We start from the raw sequence: 24,756 nt of genomic DNA, 5'->3' as shown, positions 1-24,756 counted from the left end.
AGGGGCCTACAAGGCCATCGAGTCCAACCCCCTGCTCAATGCAGGAATCCACCCTAAAGCAGCCCTGACAGATGCTTGTCCAGCTGCCTCTTGAATGATCTTTGAGTATAAAGCATGATCTATTATAATCCTCTTGATATTTAACAACAACAACAACAACCGCCACTCATATTGGTCAGTACCTTTTGCCTCCATCCTAATCTTTTCTCTTTCTACCTTTGTCTGTCTGTAAATTTTACCTTGTAAACCTATTACTGTTGTACAACATGGTACAAATGATTAGATATGATTAATAAATGTTAAATAACTTCATATCTTGTTTTCCATTGGACACTGAAAAGGCAGTTTGATTTATCTTTTCCCTACAATTGCCTTTCTTTGTGGGTCTTGCCACTTACTAGCAGGCTTTTGCTGGAAGCATAAATCAAATGAGCATTTGAGCAAGATGCAGACTACTTTACAACCAACAGAATGTGTGCTACGATGTGCACTGTACTGAGAATTGCTAGGCACATTTCTGCACAACTAGCTGCATAGTAGTACCATGTTTATGCATGATAAGAGTTGACTTGTGATTATAAACCCACGGCCAGGGTCTATGCCTTTGTTGTATTTGATTGTAGTGTCTAGTTCCTGTAGGTGTCTAGAAATCATAAATAAGCTGTAAAACCAGTAATAAAACAAATTTAGATAGATGTTGCCATAAGATTTCCATTTGGGCTAATTTTAAAAAATCATACAAATGTGATATATACATTACTTCACGTAAAATTAATAAATGTAAATAGCATCAGTGTGAAGTTGCATTTATTGAGGGCTCCATTTCCCTGCCCCCCCCCCCCATTTTTGTAGAAATTACCTGTACATAACAACACACAGGAACTGACAGGTCCTGATCCTTTTAAGCAGCAGGAGTTTCAAACAGAAAACAGCTATGGTCTCTAGCATCCCATGTTCTGCAGACCCTCCTGTTCAGATGAACTTGCAAAATAATCTTCTGTTCATTTTGAAATACAAATGAGAAATGCAAATCCTATTCTCACTTATATAAATCTGCTGCTAGACTGTTTGCATGGTGATGTAACAGGAGTACACATGCACATGCAGGTTATGTCCTAGGACTCTTTGAGATTTTATAATTAGAAAGCAGGTAGAGGAGCCTAAAACTACATCGTTTAGGTTTGTAAACATTAACATGCATGCAAGTTACTCCCAGAAATCAATTCAACAGAGCATGCTTTATTGAGAAGTCCAACTGCAACAAATATTAAGAGAAAAAGAATTCACTGTGAAAGGGTTTTTTATTGAATAATAAAAGCTTTTATAGCTCATATATGGATGATGATTTCTGAAAAATCATAATTATATAAATAAAGAACCAATGAAATAGGCTTTACCAATATCGGTTAAGTTGACAGCATATTACTCTTCATTCACATCTTCATCTTTCATTTCATCTGCACAGAAATAAAACCATTCCTAGATTACTGAAAGGCCCTATAGTAGAAATGAAAAAGCAGTTGAATGTTATTGCTGTGATGAGGAACTTTTTCAGCCCACAGGGTGCAATGTCTTTAGGAAAGAATATCAGGGCAGCATACCAACAGTGAGCAGGACCACAGCCCAAAGTGGGCCTACTCCCACTATTCCCCTAAGAGTGGCCATATGGAAAGGAGGACCGGGCTCCTGTATCTTTAACAGTTGTTTAGAAAAGGTAATTTCAGCAGGTGTCATTTGTATGCATGCAGCACCTGGTGAAATCTCCTCTTCATCACAACAGTTAAAGCTGCAGGAGCCCTGCTCTCTTTTGTATTTGTTCATGCTAGGCTCCCGCAGCTTTAACTGTTGTGATGATCCTAAAGGCCCTCTCTCATCCATTCATTCTCTTTCTCACTTTCATTCTTTTTCTCATATCCCCCAAATCATTAGCCATCCTGTTTCTCCAATAGATATATCCCCCCAAATTGACACCTACCCAGAAATCACCCCAAATCATTTCCCCCTTCCCCCAAATCATTACACTTTTCCAGGGCTGGTGTTTCCCTTTTCGGAAAAAGTCCAAGATGTTTCCCCTTTAAGAAAACTCCCTGGGTGCGTTCCCCCGCCTCTCTGCTCTTCTCCACCTTGGAAATGGGAGGAAGCGGCTCTAAGGAGGCTGAAGAAAGAACAGTTGGAGGTGGGGGGAAGCCCTATACCAGGCCTGCTCGGCCAGAGCAGTGGATGAAAGAAGCAGGCTCTGTGATGCAGCTTCCCAGCCTGCTGCACTTCCTCGAATGAAGGAAATGTGGGAGGCTGCGTTGTAGAGCTCTGCGCTGATGTGAAAAGACAAAAACGAGGTGGAGTTGAGGAAGAGGGGGCAGGGCTGCTGGGAATGGTATAGGAATGCTCCTGAGGTCCCCATCCCAGGGTCTAGGGCATTTGCATCACGTTCAGCCATCCCTCTTCCTTCTGCCACTCACAATTTCCCATTGGTAAGCTGATGACCTTTCTTTTGGCCTCTACTCAGTGGCAGCAGCCCTGCTGAACTACCACAAATCCCCGACATACTACTATTTGTGTGACCTCCGCCATTCTTAACCTTTGGTCTGTATCACCATGTCCCAAAGGAACCATCTATCCACCTTGTCTATTCGCTTAAGGTATCTTTGCCACTTTCTTACCATTGAAAAAGCATCTCTCAACAACATTTAGCACTCATAGGCAAGTGTTAGGTCGGGACTGCTTATAGGTTCATGTTTTTCTAGAGACAAATTTGTGAGCAGGGTTTAATACAAACGTAGAACCCTGCTCATGGTATGATTCAAAGAAAAGTTGAGCATGCAACCAATTCCAAAATGTTTTTTTTTCACAAACGTGCTTTTAGGTTCATTTTAGAAATGACTCCATGAGTGTCAAATGTTACACCAGAACTGATATTTAACAGCCTGTAAAATTAAGAGACTTCATTAAATTGTGATAAGATTCATGTGGACTATTTTCATGTTACAGAACAATACAAAAGAGAACCCAATAGGCTTTATTTAAAAATGACCAAATTGCTATTGGTTTGTGTTTGGTTTAGTCCTTTGTACAACTAAGGTCCACATATTTCATCAAGTGAACAAGTAAGGGAAACACACACACACACACACACACACACACACAAGCATATATGACCTAGAGGAACATTTCTTCTTGCTCCCCCAAGTGGGTTTGCTTTATTAAAAATAGATAGATAGATAGATAGATAGATAGATAGATAGATAGATAGATATAGTAAAGATAAAGATATTGGCTTGGATTCAGACTTTGCTCCTGCTCCTGAAGAGAGAGAAGGTGACATTTGTGGATCACCACTTCCCCCTTGTGCCCTTCTGAACATTTGCTTGGGGACCCTCCAGAGCAGATTTTTGGAGGGTGCAAGCCATCATAGGGGGAATGAAAGAACTGGCAAAAGCCTCACACTACTTCTGCCAGCAAGTTCCGTTCACTCTGTTTGCAGAAGGTGAAGTTTCAGTCCAATGCACTGATGTGAACTCCACAGAAATACTCCAGTTTTAGTTTCCATGACCACATTTCAGCAGATTCTCCAGGTCCAAAAGAATCACATGATCTAAACAATTTCTTACTCTAAGAACAATTCTCTTTACAAAAGTCTGAAATCTTTCTCACATATTTTAATTATTAACTACAGGACCTGTTTCTTCATCAGTTCATCCCAATAATGCCAATTTATCCATCCTACCCCAATCCTATATTGTCAAAATCCATTGTTGTACCATTGTCAGAACCAGGCCATAATTTCTACTACAGGGCTATTAATATTTTAGCAGCTGACATAGCTGCACAAATTCAAGTAGCTTCTTTAGTGTGTCAAGCAGAATATTAACCTTAACACTTTCATTTATCACTGTCATCATTTAAAAAATGACACAATGGGCAAAATCCAGCCAAAGTTACGCACTTTTAAGTTCCATTAATTTTAATGGAAGAGCTAAATATGTCCCACTGAAATCAATGGGCTTTAACAACTTAATCCTGAAGCAAAACCCATCAACTTGCCAGCCTGTGTGTCTGGCTTTCTGCCACAGAATCCCTTAGTTTACTAAGAATAATAATTCTTAACCAATTAATCATGATGACCAGTAGACGGACACAAAGATACTGCAATCTATGAAAATGTGACATTTAATTAAGCAACGTAGTTGTCTTCCAGGTAAATGTTTCACTGGAGAGATTGTTGAATTTTGACTAGCAAATCCTAGCCCAGCTATATTTTTGCTTTGGGGAAGGCTTTACTAGACAATATGGAGGCAGAGGGGAAGAGGAATTAGACATGTATTTTTGGCAGCAACCATGCATTTACTGGAACATCTAACTCTACGTTTGTGGTCAGAATATTATGTGGGTTTCACGTCTTGCATTTATTTGTTTAAATGTATACCATCTTTCTGTGACTGGTAGTCCATAAAGTTATAAAGAAACAACAAAATAAACTAAATACAATTTTAAAATAACAGCACTGTTCAATTTTCAATACCAATAAAACAGCAACCATAAAACATACCAACAACTAGCAGCAATAAAACCTATCATCTAAAAGGCCCTAACTAAAAACATCCACCAGAATAAAAGGGTTTTAAGTCTGTGCTTAAAAGTAGGTGGAGATCAGACTAACCTCTCTTAGGAAGCTATCCATAATTCAGATGCCACAACCTACCATTTCTCTCATCCCACCAGCGACACCTATATTGGCAGTTACAAGAGGGGCATCAGAAACAATATGAAAATCTTGAGCAGACTCACGTGGAAGGAGATTCCTGAAATACACTGAATGCAGGCTATTCAGAGCCATAAAGGCCAGTGCCAGGACCTTGAATTGAGCCCAGAAACAAATTGGAAGCCAGTGAAGCTCATACAAAATTGACATAACGCGGTCTGTCATGCACAGCATTCTGAACAAATTGAAGTTGCCACACTGTTTTCAAGGGAAGCCCTACAAAAAGTACATTATAATCTAACTTTTATGTAATTAAGGTAAGGGATGACTAACTGAAGCTATATTTGCAGCTGGCAAACCAAGTAGTAAAAGGTGTTCCTGGCCACCTGCACATCGAAAAGCAGGGAACCAATCCAGGAGCACCCCAAACTGTGAACATGCTGCTTCAAAGTGAGCACAACCTAATTCAAAACAGCCTGATCACCTTTTCCAGGATCATTAGTATTATTAGCCATCCATATGTCCACCTTGTTTGGATTAAGCTTCAGTTTGTTTACTATCATCCACTTCAAAATTGCTCCTAGACACCTGCTTGTTTAAACAAAACCTCGCATTTATGCACTAGCAGAATTATTCTCCTCTCCAAAGGATAAAAAGCAGCAGCCACCATACAGGGGACCACAGTACGGGCTCCTGTCACTTCTCCTCCCCTTTTAACTGACACCCCATACACTTCTTATTGAAGCTTATGTCCCAAAAGCAGGTTGCAGCATGTATTTATTTATTCATTCCATTTTTATTCTGCCCAATAGCCGAGGCTCTCCAGGCACTACGCCGTTAAAACCATAAAATGCAATAAGTATATAACACACTTAAAACATTAAAAGTTGAAGAATGCAATATATAAAATCAGATATGAGATGATGATGCTCAAACAGAAAAGTCGGAAACCCTGCTGAGTGCTCCAAAGGCTTTGACACACCTAGAGGGGATATCAAACAACATTTCTACATGATTGGACTTCTAAGGACTCCTTCACATTATAGCAATAGGCTTGGAATACAGTGACATCATTATCATATTAATTACTATTATATGAATAAAAGCTGTCAGACAAAGTTTTAATGTCATTATAGCAATTGGCTCACAATAAAGTGACATCATCATCATATGAATTAATTATTATTACATAAAGAAAAGATGTCAGGCAATGGTGTTTTAATATAATATGTCACCTGGGTATTATTGTTAGGCAATACTACCACTTTCTTTTCTTTTAGTTTAGAGCTTTTTTATGTTAAAGAAATTCAATCTGCTGACCTTTTCTGAAACCATTTCTGCAATTTATTGACACAAAGAACAAAAGGAATAGGTTTGCCTATTATTAACGAGATAATTCATGTGTGCCTCTCCAACTTTATTGCCAGCTGACATAATCAATCATTATTTTTAGTACATTTTCTAAGAGAACTAATCTCACAGCTATTTATGCCAGTTCAAGAATGTCAGAAAACATTTTGAAATTTTGTGTTATTTCTGGCATCGTTTTTATGCCTTATGAAAGGGCTTTTTTTCTTCCTTCCTTCCTTTCTTTTTTTTCTTCACTCCACCAGTATAATCATAATACATTACTGCATACCTTTGGTGAGAACCTGCTTGGGTTTTTAAAATCACAATCAAAAGCTTATTCCAAAGGTTTATTAAGAACCTCACCTCCTCTGGTTTGCAATGGTATGCTAGGAATGTCGACATCTGTGGATAGCTCATTGTTCATGCTGCTACAATAAAAAGGTTCATCAAGAAAGGAAGGTTTTCTTGGCCTGTTTGTGCTGAGGGCTATTGACATGAAGTAGTCTTCAGAGCTACTGGTATGTGCTGTCTCCTCTTGGTCTTCTTGGTTATCATTTTCTTCTTTCTCTGACAGGTGAGATTCGACCAACGCCTTGCTGAGATTACAGTCAGAGGTTTCCATCATTTCCTTTGAGGATATATCTTTATCTTCCTCTCCAACCATTTCTTGGTTAGCTGGCATTCTCACACTCTGGACATCATCTAATAGTTCATTCCTGGAATTTGGAATGGCATTTTCAAATGTGTCACAACAGAAGCTCGTTCTCTCAAGACAAGATCCTTGTGATTTTGTCAGAGCAAGGCTGTGTATTCTTCTTGAGGATTGCACACATTCTTCCAGAAGTGCATTAAGCTGCTCTTCTGAGAGACAAGGCAGTACATCAGGCTGGAAAAACAAGGGGAAAGTTCACCTTGTCAAAATGTAGCTATAAATAATGCCATCATAAAACAGCTTCAACAACCTAGAGAAATAATGGAAGCATTGATCTCTGATGCCAAAAGCATAACCCAGGCTCCGAAACAAAGGAAAACGTTGACAATGGACCAAGAAAGTTTTTGTATGATCTAAAACTTGAAATACATCTGTCACCTGTGTATTTATTAAAAATGCATGTGCAAACTTGCTCCCAGACTGATCTGAAGAGCTCTTGGGAGCCAACTGCTCACACGTTGGGACACAAATGTCTCTCTTTTAATAGTGGGAGGATACAACTAGTCTCCATTGTGTAAGGATGCTAAATAAAGCACTCCTTAGCTACCATATGAGCAGTGTTCCTCTCCATCCCTGCCATATTTTAGCACTGACAATGGCCCATTGAGTGGAATTTTATGGGCTGTACAGAGACTCAGCAATTGCAGTGTAAATGTAAACTGCAATTCACACAATTATATACTTGGGGACACAGGCACATGAAGGAACTTTAGGGGGGTGCTGCCATGTACATGGGGACCAATGTTTGCAGCTTTTAAAAAGGGTCACCAAAAGGGTTATGACTGCCCACTCCTAGTATGTAGCTGCATCGTATTAAAGTTTCTGCATGCTGTTCTGAAAGATTACATCTTGTGTGACCCAGCAAAGATCCTAAAATACTGACAGCCAAGCATTGTTAGGAGGCTCCACGCAGAGAAGCCTGTGTATGTAAGTAGCCATGATTGTGGTCTTCACACGGTGGAAGAGCTTCTGGAAGCTATACAACTGGGCAAACTTCCAGATGGCCCACTGAGAAGATTAAAGCTGTGATAAATATTTTGACTGTGCCTTTATTTATTTAGATGTGTTTAAACCTGCTTTTCCATTATTTATATTCAAAGTGGCTAACAATCTGGTTAAAAGTAACCCTCTTTTGGCCCTTAGCTAGACCTAATGTTTATCCCGGGATCATCCCGGGGTCGTCCCTGCCTGCTCCCGGGATATCCTGTGTTTCATTTACATGAACAGGGATGACCCTGGGACGATCCCAGGATAAACCTTAGGTCTAGCTAAGGCCAAAACGTCAGTATTGTTAAAAAAAAGCCAATGAAATCTCAGTTAAAAACATGCCTAACACATACAGTCAAAAGCAGCATGAACAAATATATTAAACTGCCCAGTACGTCAACCATAAAAACTCAAAGATTGGATGAATAGCTGGTTCTAAAATGCCGGACCAAAATGAGAAGCCTGGTGGATCTCCCCAAGTAGGACATCCTACAATTTAGACACCACTCAGAAAAGCCCTCATTGTTGGGGGGTCTTAATGCCCGGCTGCCTTATCTCTAAGAACGTCATCACACGGGGGGGTGGGAATCGTGTTTCCTTACCGTCTCTTCTCCACCCCCACTCCTGTCCTTCATTACTTCCTCTTTCCTCCTGGAAAGGAAAGAGGAAGTAAACAAAGACCCCATGTGACCCATTCAGGGGCCATTTTTATCGCACAGCTTTTCCTGCACACAGCAGATCACAGCACATTCTGTTTTTTTAAAAAAAAGTCAGATTAAAAGGGGTTATTTTGTGATGAAAAAAAGAGAAGGAGTAGGCGGTGTGTAGGTGGTGGACAACGACGATGTCTAAAGGACACGAGGATATCTGTAAGTGGGCAGCAGCGAGCGTGTGATAAAACACTCATCTGATGACGCTCCAAGGCATTTCTGTCTACACTATGGAGAAGGTGCATGCTTCATAGGCCAGTTGGATATTCCCTCTTGCCAGTGCTAAAAAACAACTGCCTAAGGGAGCAATCCTATGCATGTTTAGACCAGCATGCTGGTAATTGTAAGACGTTTTTCTGTCTAAACATGCATACGATTGCCCTAAGTGTTATAGAAGTGTAACGGATTCTTTCAGTGAGCCAAAGAAAGGGCACAATCCAGCCAAAAGTTCAGCATTTTAATTACCATTGGTTTCAATGGAAGGCATTTAAGTACACGTTTCACCGTCAGATTGAAAGCAGAGCTTAAAAGTGCTTAACTTTTGAGAAAGCAATTCATGACTAATTAAAAAAAAAATCTCTTCCTCCTGACAAGCATGGAACTTAGGCCATGGCTAGATGAGGGGGCTAGTAGGGCGACAATCTCACGATTTTATGATTGCGAGATCGTTGCCCTGGTTTACATGCAGCACATGACATTGCAGCCACCTTTTTTTTTTAAAGGGGGAAGGAGCAAACGAGCATTCATCTGAAAACCGGTGAGGTTTTTTTCCTGAGGAGCTCTGTGCCCCTTGCCCAGCTCCTTGTGGTTACTCACGAGGAGCCAGGACAACTCGCGACGCCCGCCCACACATTCTGAGGTCTCGGAATCAGCCCGAGACCACGGAAAAAGCAGGCTAGAAGTTTAGGGCGAGATCCCAGGGCAAGGGAGGGATCATTCCTCCCTGCTCCTAGGATCCCCTGTGCATCATGTGAACACTCAGGGAGGATCCCGGGGCGATCCCTGGGATATCGCCCCGTCTAGCTATGGCCTAAGACTGCTCTTAAAGAAAGGTACCATGGTCAGAAAAAATGTGAAATCAAATAGTCAGGTTTTATTTATTAGGATAACAATATAAATGTGTATTACCTAAGTAATTACTGCACACCTGGGGTTGCCACTTTTTTTGTGGGAATGCCCTTCCATCTTTCAAAGCTTTTGGATAGGCAAAAAAACAACTGATTAAATTTCCTTTGCATGGATATGCAGCAATGGCAAACACTTTACCCGGGTGAATTTCTTCCTGGCATTCAGTTGTTGAAAGCACAGAGCTTCTTTCAGGAAAAGAAGGTGGTAACCCTAATTAGGGTATCTCCAAACTACTAGTTGTTAACTTCTGCAAAAAAAAAAAATAGTCTGACAAGACTGTAATGGCCAAAGAAGCAAACATCTATTAGGCCCCTTCAGGTGAATGTAAAAGGAACGGTTTGGTTGTGCGAATTGATCCGAACTCCAAGAAAATGAGTTTAACATTTGTTATGGTTCCATGTCATTCTTATAGCTAGGGTTTTCCCCTCTGTCCAGCCACAATTGCCTATTCAGTAGATCTAGCTGTAAAAGAACTCTTCAAACCCTCCCTAAGGGGTTTCCTTTCTTCTCATATTTCTTGTTGGCATCCTTATACAAACAGTCCTTGTCAAGAAATAAATCAGCTGAGGCAATCAGCACACAGGCTGACATTTGGATAAATAATTAGAAGATTGGGTTACATTTGTGAGGACATCTATTTTTCATTTTAAACACTTGCTAGTAGTAACGTATTGTAGATATTCGGACATTAGGAGTTTAGGGATTGTAAGGTACTTGCTTAGAGAAGCTACCGATACTTTTAAATGCACAGGGACAGCAAGGAAGACCTGAATCTCCCATCCTGTTCCTTGATTACCCTGTCAGCACTAAAATGTATCACTCTAATTGGGTGCTACTGATGTGACTGATGCTTACAGTAGCCCAAAGAAAGGGACAATCCAGCCAAAGCAGAGCACTTTTGGTTTCAATGAGAGAGATGTAAGCACGTGTTCAGCCCTGCCACTGAAATCAATGGGACTTGATTTCACTGATCCTATTGCACTCCCGCTCAACCTGTCTGCTATGATCAGCAGAATTCTACTTTGCCTTACAGCAGTGGGATCTGGGGTAGGAGCTGCTAGCACTAGAGGCATAATAGTAATGGCTTGTGAAAATCACATTAGTGATTTGTGAGAACCACGTGTTACTCCAGAATAATCATTTGCACAGCTTATGGCATCTGCAGACAAGACAGGAATTCAAAAGATTAAGCTTTTATCATCGCTGCATTCCCATAATTGGTGAAGCTACAGTATACTTGCTGAATTTCTGCTTGGCATGTGGCTTTCAAAAGCAAAGAGCCCCCATCAGGGGATAAAAGTAGCAAAGTTATCATTACCCAGTGCCATTCCTTAGGGTTTGTTTGTTTACCATACTTGTCTTGCCCATTTACTGAAAACTGCAAGCCCTCTGTAAAGCATGGGGACTGTGTTGTTGCTGTGGTCTTCATTATGGCTTGCACCCTGCTAAATAAAACGTAGGGGTGTGCAAATCAGTAAAAACTGAGCTTGTCAAGGTTCTCTGAATTCCACCTCAAAGCTCATTATCAGATTGAGAGCTTTATTTCTTTTTGTATGAACATCCATGTATATTTTCATGAACATTATTCCAATTAATGTAGACATCAGTTGTGCACATTATTTGAAATGTACACTTCCCCCCCCCATTGATTAAAGTGTTTGTGCATCTTTCTCAAATACATGCATTTTTCAGATGCATTTTCCTCTTCTACAAATTGCATTGCAAGCTCTGAAATGTTCAGACTTTGACCGCAGATTGTGTTGGATCTTCCTTTGGTTCCAGGAGATACAAACAGAGTAAATTCTAATTAATTTAATCAAATTTCAAATTATGAATACAACTTGAGTAGCAGAACTAACAGAAGTCTTCAGCAGAAAAATACTATTATTTAGTGAACCAGTAAGTTGCTATTAAGTACTCCAATCCTCTAACCAATGTTTTATTTATTTTTATTACATTTATATCCTACCTTTTCCTCCGAGGAGTTCAAGGCAACATGCATGATTCTCTCCCACCCATTTATACCTCATGTGAGATAGCTATCTGAGTGGGGATTTGAATCTCCCCAGTCCTATTCTTGACACATTGCACGAAATTGGCTCTATGTTGGCTCTGTTTTATTAAACAGATTAAATATATAGAGGTGCCTTTTAGTAAGATACATCCATTTGCTATGAGAAGGGTGACCATATGAAAAGGAGGACAGGGCTCCTGTATCTTTAATAGTTGCATAAAAAAGGGAATTTTTGCAGGTGTCATTTGTATGCATGTCACACCTGGTGAAATTTCCTCTTCATCACAACAGTTAAAGCTGCAAGAGCTATACTGCAGCTATACTGTGACCAGATTTAAAAGAAGGCAGGGCACCTGCAGCTTTAACTGTTGTGATGAAGAGGAAATTTCACCAAGTGTGACATATATACAAATGACACCTGCTGAAATTCCCTTTTCTATGCATCTGTTAAAGATACAAGAGCCATGTCCTCCTTTTCATATGGTCACCCTACAAAGAAGATCATGTTTGAAAAGGGGTGAAATAGCTGTGCAGTCTGTGCAGTTGGTAGTGATATTTTCTGCAGGGTTCCCTTTATGTAGGCTGGTAGCTGGCTAGTAGCTTTGCATTTTCCTGACCCCAGATGCCCTTTTTTCTATCTGAGTGTCTCTGAAGCTTAGCTGAATTCCTCAGTGGAATGAGTCTATAGGATAAATCCTGCTGCATGTGGTAGGAATGTGCATTTGTAATTACTTTGTGCACAAATCCTGCTGCGACTCCAGGCTTTCAAGCTCAAACATTTATTGTCAATTTCAGTGTCTGTGCTCTAACAGAGACAGGCCATCCACAAAAGTTAAACAGTGTTGGTTTTTAATAGCCCAGAACATTAATATGGAAGAGTTATATTAAAGTATCTAATGCATTAATTTAACTGAATCTCTGGGCACAGATACAGTTAAAAAGCCAGCCTACAAATGCTGAGCCACCAAGATGCATTCAACATTGGTCATATTAATTGGTAATATCCAGTAAATGAGATATAAATGTACCCTTTACGGAAGAAAAAAAAATGGATGGGAGGATTATTTCCAGCACACTGCTTTTTTGTTTTGCAACTCTGGCTCAGTGAAGCAATAATCCACTCTAATAGTGTATATCCTTCTTTATGCCAGTTCTTCACATCCTTAAGCTTGCTGGGAAGTATTAAACATGCAATGTCATGTTGCAAATGTGGCTTTTCATCTCTTCTGCAGAAACTCACTCCTTCCTTGTTGAAAGATATCTCCGGCCAGCATCCAATAATCTCCTGAAACAGCAGCAGTTTTTCAGCCTTTTAGAAAGGACTGCATAGAAGTCAGGAAACTACCAATGATTGGTGGTTGGGGAAATAGGGAGGGGTCAGGGGAAGGGCACGTGGTGTTCTGGGGAACCCCAGAGGACAGGATTGGGAATCCTGAAGGGCCAGATTTAGCCCCTGGGCCTACCTTTGTCTGAGACCCTGGAGAGCCACCAGCTGTCAAAGTAGACACCTCTGGGCTAGACAGTCCGACCTGGTATAAGGTAGCTTCCCATGTGGTGCCTCTACAGCTAAAACGCTCTGGGTGGGACAAGCCACAATGATCCAGCACGGTGACTGCAGAGACAATTGCCTATCGGACCCATTCAGAATAACTCATTCTGAAATTTCAGTATAATTATTAATATACAGCAGTGCAAGGCGACTGCATGGCAACTAGTCACAGAGAAGATTTTGCATGAGGATCCTGATCAGGCAAACATCTTTTCTTCCATTTTATCTATCTGCTGACTGTTTTTTCCCTTCACCAGCCCTATCAACTGCATCTGTGATTCTGTTTTTGTTTTAGTAGCATGTAGAATACAGCAGAATAGAGAGATTTCATATTCCACCTTGAAAATATCAAGCAGCAGCACTGTGGTGAGTGGGGTGGGGGTGGGTGAGCAACTGGGACAATTTGCCCAGTGCCTCCCCCAAGAAAGGCCCTCTTGCCCCATCAGCTCCTGCACATACTATTGGCCCTGCCCATGCCACATTGCTCACCTTGCCCGGTGGCAGGGTCACGTCTGCTCCAAGCCCCATAAATCCTTGGGGCAGCCCTTGCATAGTAGTAGAAAAACAATAAATAAAACAGGGGTAGATACAGAGGGACCACGGAGGAAAACTAATAGGCAAGCAGAGGTGGTAACACTGCAGTATGTGAAAATTAAACTTCATTTGTGTTTAATTAAACTTCATTTGTGATTCACATGATCATTGTGAACTAAATAAGCCATCGTGGTTTGTGGCACATGCCAAGCACCTGTTCAATGACCCAGCCCCCAGTTGTAGATTATGCTGTCTGAACCAGGTGAGAGTGGGTTGTTGGTGTGTGCTGTTTTAGGGATGTGGGTGGATTGTTAACTATGCCAATAACCCACCCTCACCAGGTTTGGATGACATGTCAATCTATGAGTGGGGGTTGGATTATGGAATGGGTGTCCACAGGCACCCAGCCCATGCCACAAACCATGGTGGCTGATTTAAGCCACCGTAAGTCAAAATTATTGTGCGAACACAGCCATTATGTTTGGCAAGAATGACTAGCAGTCAAGAGAAATTGTATGGGGGTGGCAACTCTCAAACTCAGAAAAATGTTGGGATCTCCTTTTTGAAGTAACCCTGGAAACAAAGAAATGTTAGGTAAAGAACAGCTGCTGGAGGCAGGATCATGGTATAGTAAAAGGGTGTGAAAACATACAGGCACAGCTGACAGGGCAAATTGCAGATTCAGGATCCAATTTTCATCAGGAAAATAGGAAAAAGAGTTGACGTCCTCTCCACAACAATTTCAGCATGCCATGATCCAATGTGGTTCTCTCTCATTCACTAACATAGGGTGACCATATGAAAAGGAGGACAGGGCTCCTGTATCTTTAACAGTTGTATTGAAAAGGGAATTTCAGTAGGTGTCATTTGTATATATGGAGAACCTGGTGAAATTTCCTCTTCATCACACCAGTTAAAGCTACAGGTGCCCTGCCCTCTTTTAAATCTGGTCCTGCATCTTTAACTGCTAGCTTAAACAGCTTAATATAGCTCCTGCATCTTTAACTGTTGTAATGAAGAGGGAATTTCACCAGGTTCTCCATATATACAAATGACACCTGCTGAAATTCCCTTTTCTATGCAACTGTTAAAGATACAGGAGCCCTGTCCTCCTTTTCATATGGTCACCCTAACTAACACCATGCTGACTACTTGCAATATATATATATATATATATATATATATATATATATACATACACACACACACACACACACACACACACACACACACACGCATATCCATCATCACATGCAGTTTAGTCTTCAGATGACTTGAGATAACAGCAGATCTGTGTGTTTAAATCCAGGTTTCCCCAATCACAATAAAGCAGCAGATCAGGGGCCTAATTTAAAGAGCAAATGGGTTATGTGAGTGAGGAATGCAAGACCGCTTCCACATATGTTGCTTCCTTCCCTGTAAGGCTTTTCTTCCAGCCATGTTCACACAAAAATCACAAAACATATATATAAAAAAACCTTATAGAATCATATAACTTGAAGCTATACATTCGAACAAACAAATATACTGATCTATAATAAAAACACAACCATTGTAACAGGTAACCCTCCCTAAAAAACAAATATATATGACTTTTTGTGAACCGCCCAGAGAGCTTCGGCTCTTGGGCGGTATAAAAATGTAATAAATAAATAAATAAATATGTATGCCTTATATGTATTATACTGAAATGATGATTCATATAAGAAACAAATGGGGAGCCATGTTAACGGCTGGCATCAAAGCCCAGCTGAGGTAATAGTGATGTTGGGAGACCAGACTGTGGGGAGGTAAACCACAGGAAAGATTGAGCTCCCCCATTTGGATATGTCCCTCTTGCTTTTAAAATCACACTCTCAACTCCCCCATGATTGGGCAGACCCTGGTTTCAGGAGACCGACTTGCTATTGGGTTTTCTGTTTGAGCCTTACAATTCAGAAAAATCTTTCAGTACGCCTGCTAATTGACATTCTGATTCAACTCTCTTAGATACATACATACATACACACAATATCTCCTATCTTTAATTATTTAGCATTATATGTCAACAGATTTTTAGAAGAGTAAAATAGGGTTCTTGTTTCACCGCATGTCGCTTAGCCATGGCTCCGGCTTCCAGTGAAACCAACAAAGTAAGCCAAGAATGCTTAGATGTGGTTTTGGCTGTTTTCAGTTACCAAAAGCCAATACACTTATCTAGTTGCACATGTTTGCTTTTATTTTCCACACAGTTAGATATGAAGTGGCGTCAGTGCACACTATCTCAATGTTTATATTCTGGCGCAAACTACTGAAAGATGTTAGGGAAATCTAGGAATAAAATCCATTCCCTTTGCAGTATTATAAAAAGTGCTTGTCCAATAATGTCTTGTTTAATTATCAAGAAATTTTGAACAATATGAATCTACTTCCAATGTGCCTCCAATGCAACTCCGGAGCAAGGCGTCTGATGGCAGATGCTGTCATTGCCTCACTACAAGTGAAAAAAGCCGGGGCAAGTTCCCATCTTTTTTATTCCAGATTTTCAGGCGAAAGCCCTGGGACGGCTCCGCAATGGCTGCTGTGTCATATAAATGACCTAGCGCCACTGTGGAGCCACCCTGGGGCTTTCCCCTTGTCAAGACAAGGCCCTGCTCACACTCAGAGGCAGTGTGTGCTCCTCTTCAAAGTAGAAGAATATCCTACAAGTACGAATATCCTACTTGTTCAAGCAAATCCCACAGGAGCCCTTGCCACCTTCTCTTCCCACTTGTCACCTTAGGGCCAAACTACACACTACATTAAGTATGCTGCATGTAGGCTGATCCTAACTTTAAAAAAAAACCCAAACCACTTTATTGTTAGTGGATGGGCCCTGATCTGGGTTGGATCACCGCATTTGGATTGGGGGTTAAACATTCCCATCTACTCTCTTTCCCCCCTAAATTCACCCCACACACACACACACCCTGCATAGGGACTAAGGAAAGAAAAACTCCATTGGCATCAATGGAGCATTTTTTCCTCTTTTTTTAGCCCTGAAATGAGTGGGGGGGGGGTTGAATTTAGAGAGAGAAGCTGCTGGGTAGGAAGATTTCGTCCACCTACCCATGCACAGTGGTCCCAGTCAAGATCAGGACCCTATATGCTTACACTAAAGGGTTTGTTTGTTTTTAAAGATCAGCTACACATTCAGCATTTAACACAGTGTGCAGTTTATTCCTTCGTGTGTTCTAAAGAAATCCTAAATCCCTGGAGAGCTGCTACCAGTCAGCATAGGCAACACTGGGCAAGATGGGCCAATGGTCTCATCTACTATAAGACAAGTTCCTACATGCAAAGCACATTAAAATGAACTAAACGCACAAGAAAAATGCTTCATAAAAGATGTAGAGTTACAGCACAATCCTATTCATGATTACTTAGAAATACATCCCACTGTGTTTAATGGTGCTTCCTCCCACGCAAGTGTGCAACAGGATTGTAGCCTTCAAAGTAATTATGCAGAAAAAGTGATTGCTCAAATGTTAAATTATATGTTGAAGACAAAGAAAAATAGTTTGAACACTTGTATCATTGTATTTCCCTTTCTTAAAGTTATGCCAGATGTACAAATAATCACTGTCAGCAACTCTATCAGCAGCTACGTAATTAAATTCAAAGTGTCAGTTATTCCCAGTCTCCTCAAGTGCACAGACACATAATGTGTGCAATCCCCAGCACGAACTATTTAGTACCATCTTGTATTTAACTTGGAATATTGGCTCACAATTTCCATGCCATCTACCTAGAGAGCAGGATTCATTACAGGGTACTAATCTGAGCATTTGCATGGATTTGCAACAAGACCTTCCTCTGAGATACAGTCAACCAAGAACTTCTTTTCAATGCTAGGACTTAGCCCAGGAGTTTGTAAAGTAAAAAGACAAGAGTGCATCTGATCTTGTGCAAAGTACATTCTCCTGATGTATGGGTATAGGGCAGGGTTGCTAGACTGCAACCAGAAGTTGATGGTATTTCTTGAAGCAGAAGATACAGAAGCGTCAGACTCTCCTGCCTGTTCTTTTCTCTGTCCTTTCAGTCCTCAATCCCTCTCCTACTATGTGGGATAACTGAAGTCCTGCTTACTATAGGAGGTGGGGAAGGTGCACAGATAAAAGTGAGGGATGGGCAAAAAATCTGTATGTCTAATGAGCCTCCCAATTCATCTGGGGATTTACAGCACAATCCTTAACATGATCAGAAGTAAGTCCCATTGATTTCAGTGAGATTCCAGGCCAGCTGAAAATGTGGCAACCCTGATTACAGTACAACCTGATAATATTATTTGAGAGGGTTGCTACCATTAGGGTGACCATATGGAAAGGAGGACAGGGCTCCTATATCTTTAACAGTTGCAAAGAAATTCCCTCTTCATCACAACAGTTAAAGCTGGCTTGGTGTTAGTGCAAGGTAGAAAGCCAAACCAGCTGACCTGCATCAGAGGAAGCCATGATATTTGAGGAGGGTGTGCAAGTAGGACCCATAAGAAAAGCAACAGAATGCAATGAGTAATACTCTTGAGTGCAGGTTTCAACCTAAGCTCTTCCCTATTTAGCACAGGGGTGCACAGCTTGTGGCTTGCCAGATGTTTGGGCCTACAACTCCTGACATCCCTCACCATTGTCTATGCTGGCTAGGGCTATGAGAGTTACAGGTTAACACTTCTGAGGGGCCACAAGTTGCTCACGCCTGACTTTGCAAGTACAGACACATTGGATAGCAGCCACAACTGGTGTGGTTTAGAGTTTGGACTAGGGCTGGGGAACCCCAGGTTCTAGGCCCCACTCTGCCATGAAACTCACTGAGTGACTCTAGGCCAGTCACGGATTCTTAGCCTAACCTAGCTCACATGGTTGCTGTGAGGATAAGATGGAGAGGAGGAAGATTATGGATGCCGTCTCGGATTCCTTACAGGAAAGGCAGGATATAAATGCAATATATAAATAATCATTCATTACCTTAAAACTTCAGTCCAAGTGATAAAAGAGGGGATGGCTCTAAGTTTGTGTTCCTTTTCCACCCAGCACAATAAATTCTTACTCTATTGTGGGGTCAGAGGGGGCATGTACATCGCCCGGGATCCAAAAGTATTTCTCCCTGACCCCATTTGCCTGTCCCTCAGCCGTTTCACCCTGCAGCTGATTAAAGTACCTTTCACTAAGCATAATCCCAAATGTTCTGGCCACAGTTTCCACTTGCATAAAGTGCCAACCCGACAAACCCTGAAAGCAGTCTTGTTTTGAAGAGCTCTGTTCCACAAAGGCACAAAGAAATACAGTCACTGTAGCGCAGAGTATGTTTATCTGTATTAAATGTAACAAAGCAATATCCAGGCCGGTAATAAGTTGTAAGAGTACGACTGAATATTTTAGTTGTCTCGTAGCTTTTTGTGAGGTCATATTGTCCTCCCTGCTTTTCAGAGCAACTGAGAAACTTGAAGGAACAATAAAAAGTGTGCCATCTCTTCACTACTGCAAAACCACAATGAGCATCCAGGCACTTGGGATCTAGAGATGAGACTCCCAGGGAGGCTTCAGCTGCAGCATTATTTATTTGCCACACAACCCTATGCAGGCCTGACTTACTTCTGAGTAGAATTGTATAGGATTGCAATGTTAGATATTTAGCACTATAGGTCCCCAGTGAAATGGATGAGTAAATCCAGAACTCACAAGGGAATCAAAAGTGAATAGTATGCTACATTTTCCACATAGATATGTTTATATGATTGTGTGGGGCCATTTCCCCCCATATCCCACATTAAACAGAGAACACTTTTATTTTTTATTTATTGATTTACAATATTTATATACCGCTCCCCATTCAGAATTTCAGAGTGGTGAGCAAAATAAAAGAATAAAACAGAATAAAAACACATTAAATGTACATTTTTAAAAGAAATGAAGTGCAAAATAAACTGAGGCTGGTCATTAAGGGAAGGTTTCCTGGGACAATGACGTTTTCAGGAGGCACTGGAAGGAATACAAAGTTGGTACCTGCCTGACCTCCAGAGGCAGGGAATTCCATAGGAGGGGGGCACCACACTGAGGGCTCTTCTCCTGGTGGACTCCAATTGGATGCTAGGTCTATGGGGAACCACCAGGCAGCCACCATGACTTCAGTGACCAGGCAGGTTGATAGGGGAGAAGGCACTCTCTCAGGTATCCTGGTCCCAAGTTGTTTAGGGCTTTGTACACTAATACAAAACGTTGACCCTGGCCTGGTAGCGAATAGGCTGCCAGTGCAGTTCCCTCAGCAGGGGAGTTACACGCTGGAAAGGGGCAGCTCCAGACAACAGCCAAGCTGCAGCATTCTGCACTAGCTCCAGCTTTCAGAGCAGCTTTAAGGGCAGCCCCACATTGAGCACATTGCAGTAATCCAATCTTGAGTTTACTAATGCCAAACTGTCCCTGTCCAGGAGAGGCCGTAGCTGGTAAAAGGCTCTCCCAGCCACGACGGCCACTTGAGCCTCCAGCAACAGAGATGGATCTAAGAGTACCCCCAAACTATGAACCTGGTCTTTCAGAGGGAGCGCAACCCCATCCAGAACAGGCAGAAAAGCCTTTTACTGGAAAGTCTGCAACTTGAAATGTTTCACTTAGTTGCAGATCTCCTTTTTAGATCTACATTTAGCACCATCATCCCAAAATCATACCTATACAACATAGCGTATCATTTATTTCATACAGGTTATACATAAAGGTTGATTATTTCAGATGCATCTCAAATTAGTTCAGATGAAATGTGTAATATCTCTGTTTGCAATACCGTGCATTGTTAGAGTATATAGAAAGCAAGGGAACCTCTCAGGAGGAAGGAGAGGCTAATATAAGATTTCAATAGACTTGGTTAGAGCCATGTTGGATCAGACAAAGAGTCAACTTAGTCCAGCATTCTGTTCACACAGTGGCCAACCGACTGCCTGTGGAAAACCCACAAATCGGACATGACGATACAATTGATGGAGGAACTTTTAGTTTGGCCTGTTAATTTTTGGCCTGTTATGTAATGGTTAGAAGGAACAGGAACATGTTTTTTAAAAGAACAAAATGAACTCAATTAGCTTAACATTTCTCACTTGCTCTCTGGAAGAATGCCAAGATTCAACTTCTAAGAATCAGAATTGTTGCACTTTACATATTCTTACCTCCCATGTAATTATTTAATAGGGCAAATGCACAGTATATTCCTGAAAAGATTTGATGCTAAACTGCTTAAAGCAGATTATTAGTACCATTATTTTATTAATATCTACTTAGAGGCAGAAGCTGAAGCCGTTTCACACGCCTCATGGCAAAAAAACCCCACAAGTTTGTCAGAGAGTACACTAAACAGGGAGCTACATCCCAACATTTAAGATATGTGTGTTTTTAAATACCTATTTGTCAGAATCACAATATATTTATTTAAAAGATTTTATCTTGTTCTATCAGGCAAAAACCTCTCAAATGAGTTAAAAATAGTAATCATTAAAAATTATATCTAACTTAAAAACAGCAATCATGCATAAAAACTAACCATGATTTAAAAAAAGAGAGCATCAATATGAGCCAAGTTTAAAACAGCACTTTGCATCACAGCACCTAAATCAGGGATGGAGAATGTGTGATCCTCCAGTTGCTGGGACTACAACTCCCATCATACCTCAGCATTGGATATGGTGACCAGAGCCTCTGTCCAGCATTAACAGTAAAAGTAATGGGAACTATCTAATATGAATCCTAGTATAGTGCAGTCTAACATTTTGGCCAAATTCAAGTGTTCACAATTGTTCAGGAACTTTCTTTTCAAAGATCTGGTTTGAGCAAGATTGAAAACCCAAAACTGTTTTCCTCAAAGGAAATACTATTTGTATTGTACAGCTGATAGTTTCTATCCTCCTCCTCCTTGTGGTGATGTAATAAAGCTCTCAAGTTACATGTTTAGGCTGTCCCCTGTGCACTTACAAGGAAGTAAGCTCCACTGAATTCAAAGGGACCTACTTCTGAGTAGGCATGCATAGGATAGAGCTGACAATATTATTTTGGTAAAATAAATAGTTGGGGATTTCTATTCTCTTTCTTTCAGCTGAAATTCCTAAAATTATGCACACCTTGCTGAGCACAGCTGCAATTTGACATTCCCCACAGTAGCTTACCAATACCTTTGCTCAAGCCCTGGAGGAAGCATTCTCACGGAGCTTGTGAAGGAATTCACATTCAGTGCTAACTCTGCCCTTGACCTCTCATAAACCAAGCTCTTCAGTTCTGCCAAACTACACCACCAGCTACAAAGCACTTTGGGAACTACGACCACATTACAGCTCTCCACAAAATAATTCCTTCAGTTGCAGGCTATGAAACTTGCTTGCACGCTTAAGGATTAGATGATTTTAATGATTGACACATAAGAACTTGCCGGCTCCAGATTATTTTTCCTCTTCATTTACTATAAAACCCAAGATTTTAACTATCATGATACCAGTTAATGCAGGCTGCAGTGTTTGACATATGATTTTCAGACTAAAAATTCAGATACGGAAATAACAAGTGCAAAAGATGAAAATGAAAGTCAAACTGCCCAATTTTATTCCATTTTATTTCCATTGGTTTTCATTTGAGTTTATTCAGTACTGGGGGAGGGCAGACGACGTTAGGTCTTTTAGTTCTTCTTGCTTTTTTGCTCATTCCTTTCGTTTGTACAAAATTCAACAAATGGCAGGGCTTCCCTTTGGGTAATTCTGCTAATCCTTGAAGCTGGGTAGGCCAATTCACAAATCAGTCACTCACATTCTGCAGTATTTCAAAAGGAACTGGGGTCCCTTTTCTTTATTTCAATTTATGCTAGCTTTAAAGAAGTTAGTCCAACTGAATTGTTTTGTGTTCCAAAGGGCTGGGGTACACTAGAACACTAAGAGAGAACTGTTAGTGTGTTGTGAGAAATAACACTTAAATAACTAACATGCCTTGTGAACTACAAAGCACTCATCCAGAGAGGAAGCTGTCGTGGCATCTCTGTATGAATTACTGTTCTGGAGGTGCCTCTCACCAGTCAACCTCCTCTGGGAATAAGTAACACAGTAATACTTTCGGTGCCTCTGGCATCTATGTGTAAGTCACTGCTCTGGTCTTATCTATTCCTACACAATCTAAAAGGAAATATTTGGGGATGTAAAGGTAAAGTGTGCCTCTTACATTAATTTGGAGTGGGGAGAGAGTGTCTCAGCAGTCAGACACCAGGTCACTACTTCAGGCTTCCAGTTACGTGTAATAAACGTATCATTCCAGGAGGGACTCTTTTATTCTTATAGTTAAAATAGGGATATAAGTCAGAGGTGGGAAATCTTCTGGAATGCAGATGTTGTTGGATTCCAACTCCCATCAGCCCCAGCCAACATGGCTAAAGTGAGCCAGAGTCCAACAACATCTGGAGACCTATAGATCATTCATCGTTGATATAAATAATAGTATGAACTCCTCACATAAAAAGTATGTGATGTTGGCAAAAGTACACATTACCTCAAATGTGTGTTCGCTAACCTGTATTTGCTGAAAGACTGTAAACACAAGGGTGGCCATTTGTAGGATCTGTGGATAAAAAGGAAGGTTTAACTCTTCCCACAACTATAGATTCTCCTGCTCAAATGTTCTCAATGCTGTTTTGTCCTGACTAGTCAGGCTTATTGTCAGTCGGAGACTGGGGGGGTGGGGGGGTGGAATAAAGTGAAAAATGGCTGTGGGAAAGGGTTTTAAAAGTTTAAAAATGAGAAGGCACTCTGTAGGGGAGAATTGATGGATGGATGAAAAGTTAAGCATCTCTCTCACTTCTACCAACTCTTCCCAAAAAAGGAATCCCATGTTTGCTTTGAAATGTGAAGTTCTGCCATGAGACACAATGCTTTGATTCCTGTTGCCATGGAAGGAAGAGGCACACATCAATAAATGGGTTTATGCCAGTAGTGGGCAGACTTCAGGCTTGTGACATATTCACGCGACCCACCAACTAGAGACAATTGAAAAAGGCATTCACTTTGAAAAAGAATTCTGAGCCCAAGAATTTGTTTTGAATATTGGAATTACTGATCTTGAGCTCACAATCATTCCACACAAAAATCTACTCTTCGGGCATGTCGACACACTATATATACTCTGTTGTGACTGCAAAGTGGCACTCCTTTGTTTACATGATACAGCCGCCAATTCGCATCCACAAAGTGGTTTTCGTTGCAAAGCTGCACATTTTTGAGGCTTCGTTTTACCACTTTTTTTTACTTTGCTCTGCTTTTGCCACAGTTGTTTGTGCATGTATCAGTGATGGCTTGAACGCAGCTTAGGATGCCTCACCTGGACATATCTCTGCGCATGTGTAAAGCATTGTGAGACTATAGGGTAGGGGGCGGGAACCAGGTGAGTTTTTACAAATGGTCACCATGGCAACAATACAGTACAATTTTGGGATGAAACCAAGAACAGTACATGTGTATAATGCAAAGAATGAACTGTAGCTGAGTAGATATGCAGATACAGGCTTTCAATGTTACAAAGTTGCACAGTTTCTTTCTTTCTTTTTTAAAGTTATTTAGTTCCACCATTACTCAACCTTTGCTGCACATTACCGCCACGTGACAACGGTGCTGTGGATTTTCTGAGCAGGATAGTCCACATTCAGTCCTGCTGAGTATTGCTGTTGTTGCCACTTCGCACCTGTGATGCAGCGAATTTTTGTGGGGATCAGCAGTGAAATGGGTGCTGTATAGACTGGCCCCTGGTTATATCCCAAGCTTTCTTCATTTCAGCAGTATAATCAGGCATAGGGGTTGGGGCTTTTTGTGGTTGTTGCTGTTGTCACGCAATTGGGAATCAGAATCCCTTGCTAATCTACTGTAAATCACCCAGAGATCTGCTAGTAGCTCCAGATCTATTTTCTGCCCAGCCCTGATTTAAACAGGCTACAGCTTTATTGAAAGAACTGATAAGACCAGTATGGTGAGGGTAGTTCTAACCCCTGAGCTACACCAGATGAGTGGTAATCTTGTGTTAAGTGGAAACCCATGTAAGACATCTAGCCTACTTT

At 41.0% G+C, this 24,756-nt stretch overlaps 1 protein-coding gene across 1 annotated transcript in view; it reads right to left on the bottom strand.

The window, feature by feature from the left end:
• Positions 1-6,383: 6,383 nt before the first annotated feature.
• The window catches only part of FSIP1 (fibrous sheath interacting protein 1), a 93,297-nt gene continuing 74,924 nt past the window's right edge, over positions 6,384-24,756 (bottom strand). Inside the window, exon 12 of the mRNA XM_063117728.1 lies at positions 6,384-6,935. Within this exon, the coding sequence (XP_062973798.1) occupies positions 6,384-6,935 (552 nt within the window). The remainder of the gene's footprint in view (positions 6,936-24,756) is intronic.

This window comes from Elgaria multicarinata, chromosome 2, assembly GCF_023053635.1.
Source record: "Elgaria multicarinata webbii isolate HBS135686 ecotype San Diego chromosome 2, rElgMul1.1.pri, whole genome shotgun sequence".
In the NCBI taxonomy this organism is placed as follows: Eukaryota; Metazoa; Chordata; class Lepidosauria; order Squamata; family Anguidae; genus Elgaria; species Elgaria multicarinata.
This window is presented reverse-complemented; position numbering and strand designations above follow the sequence as displayed.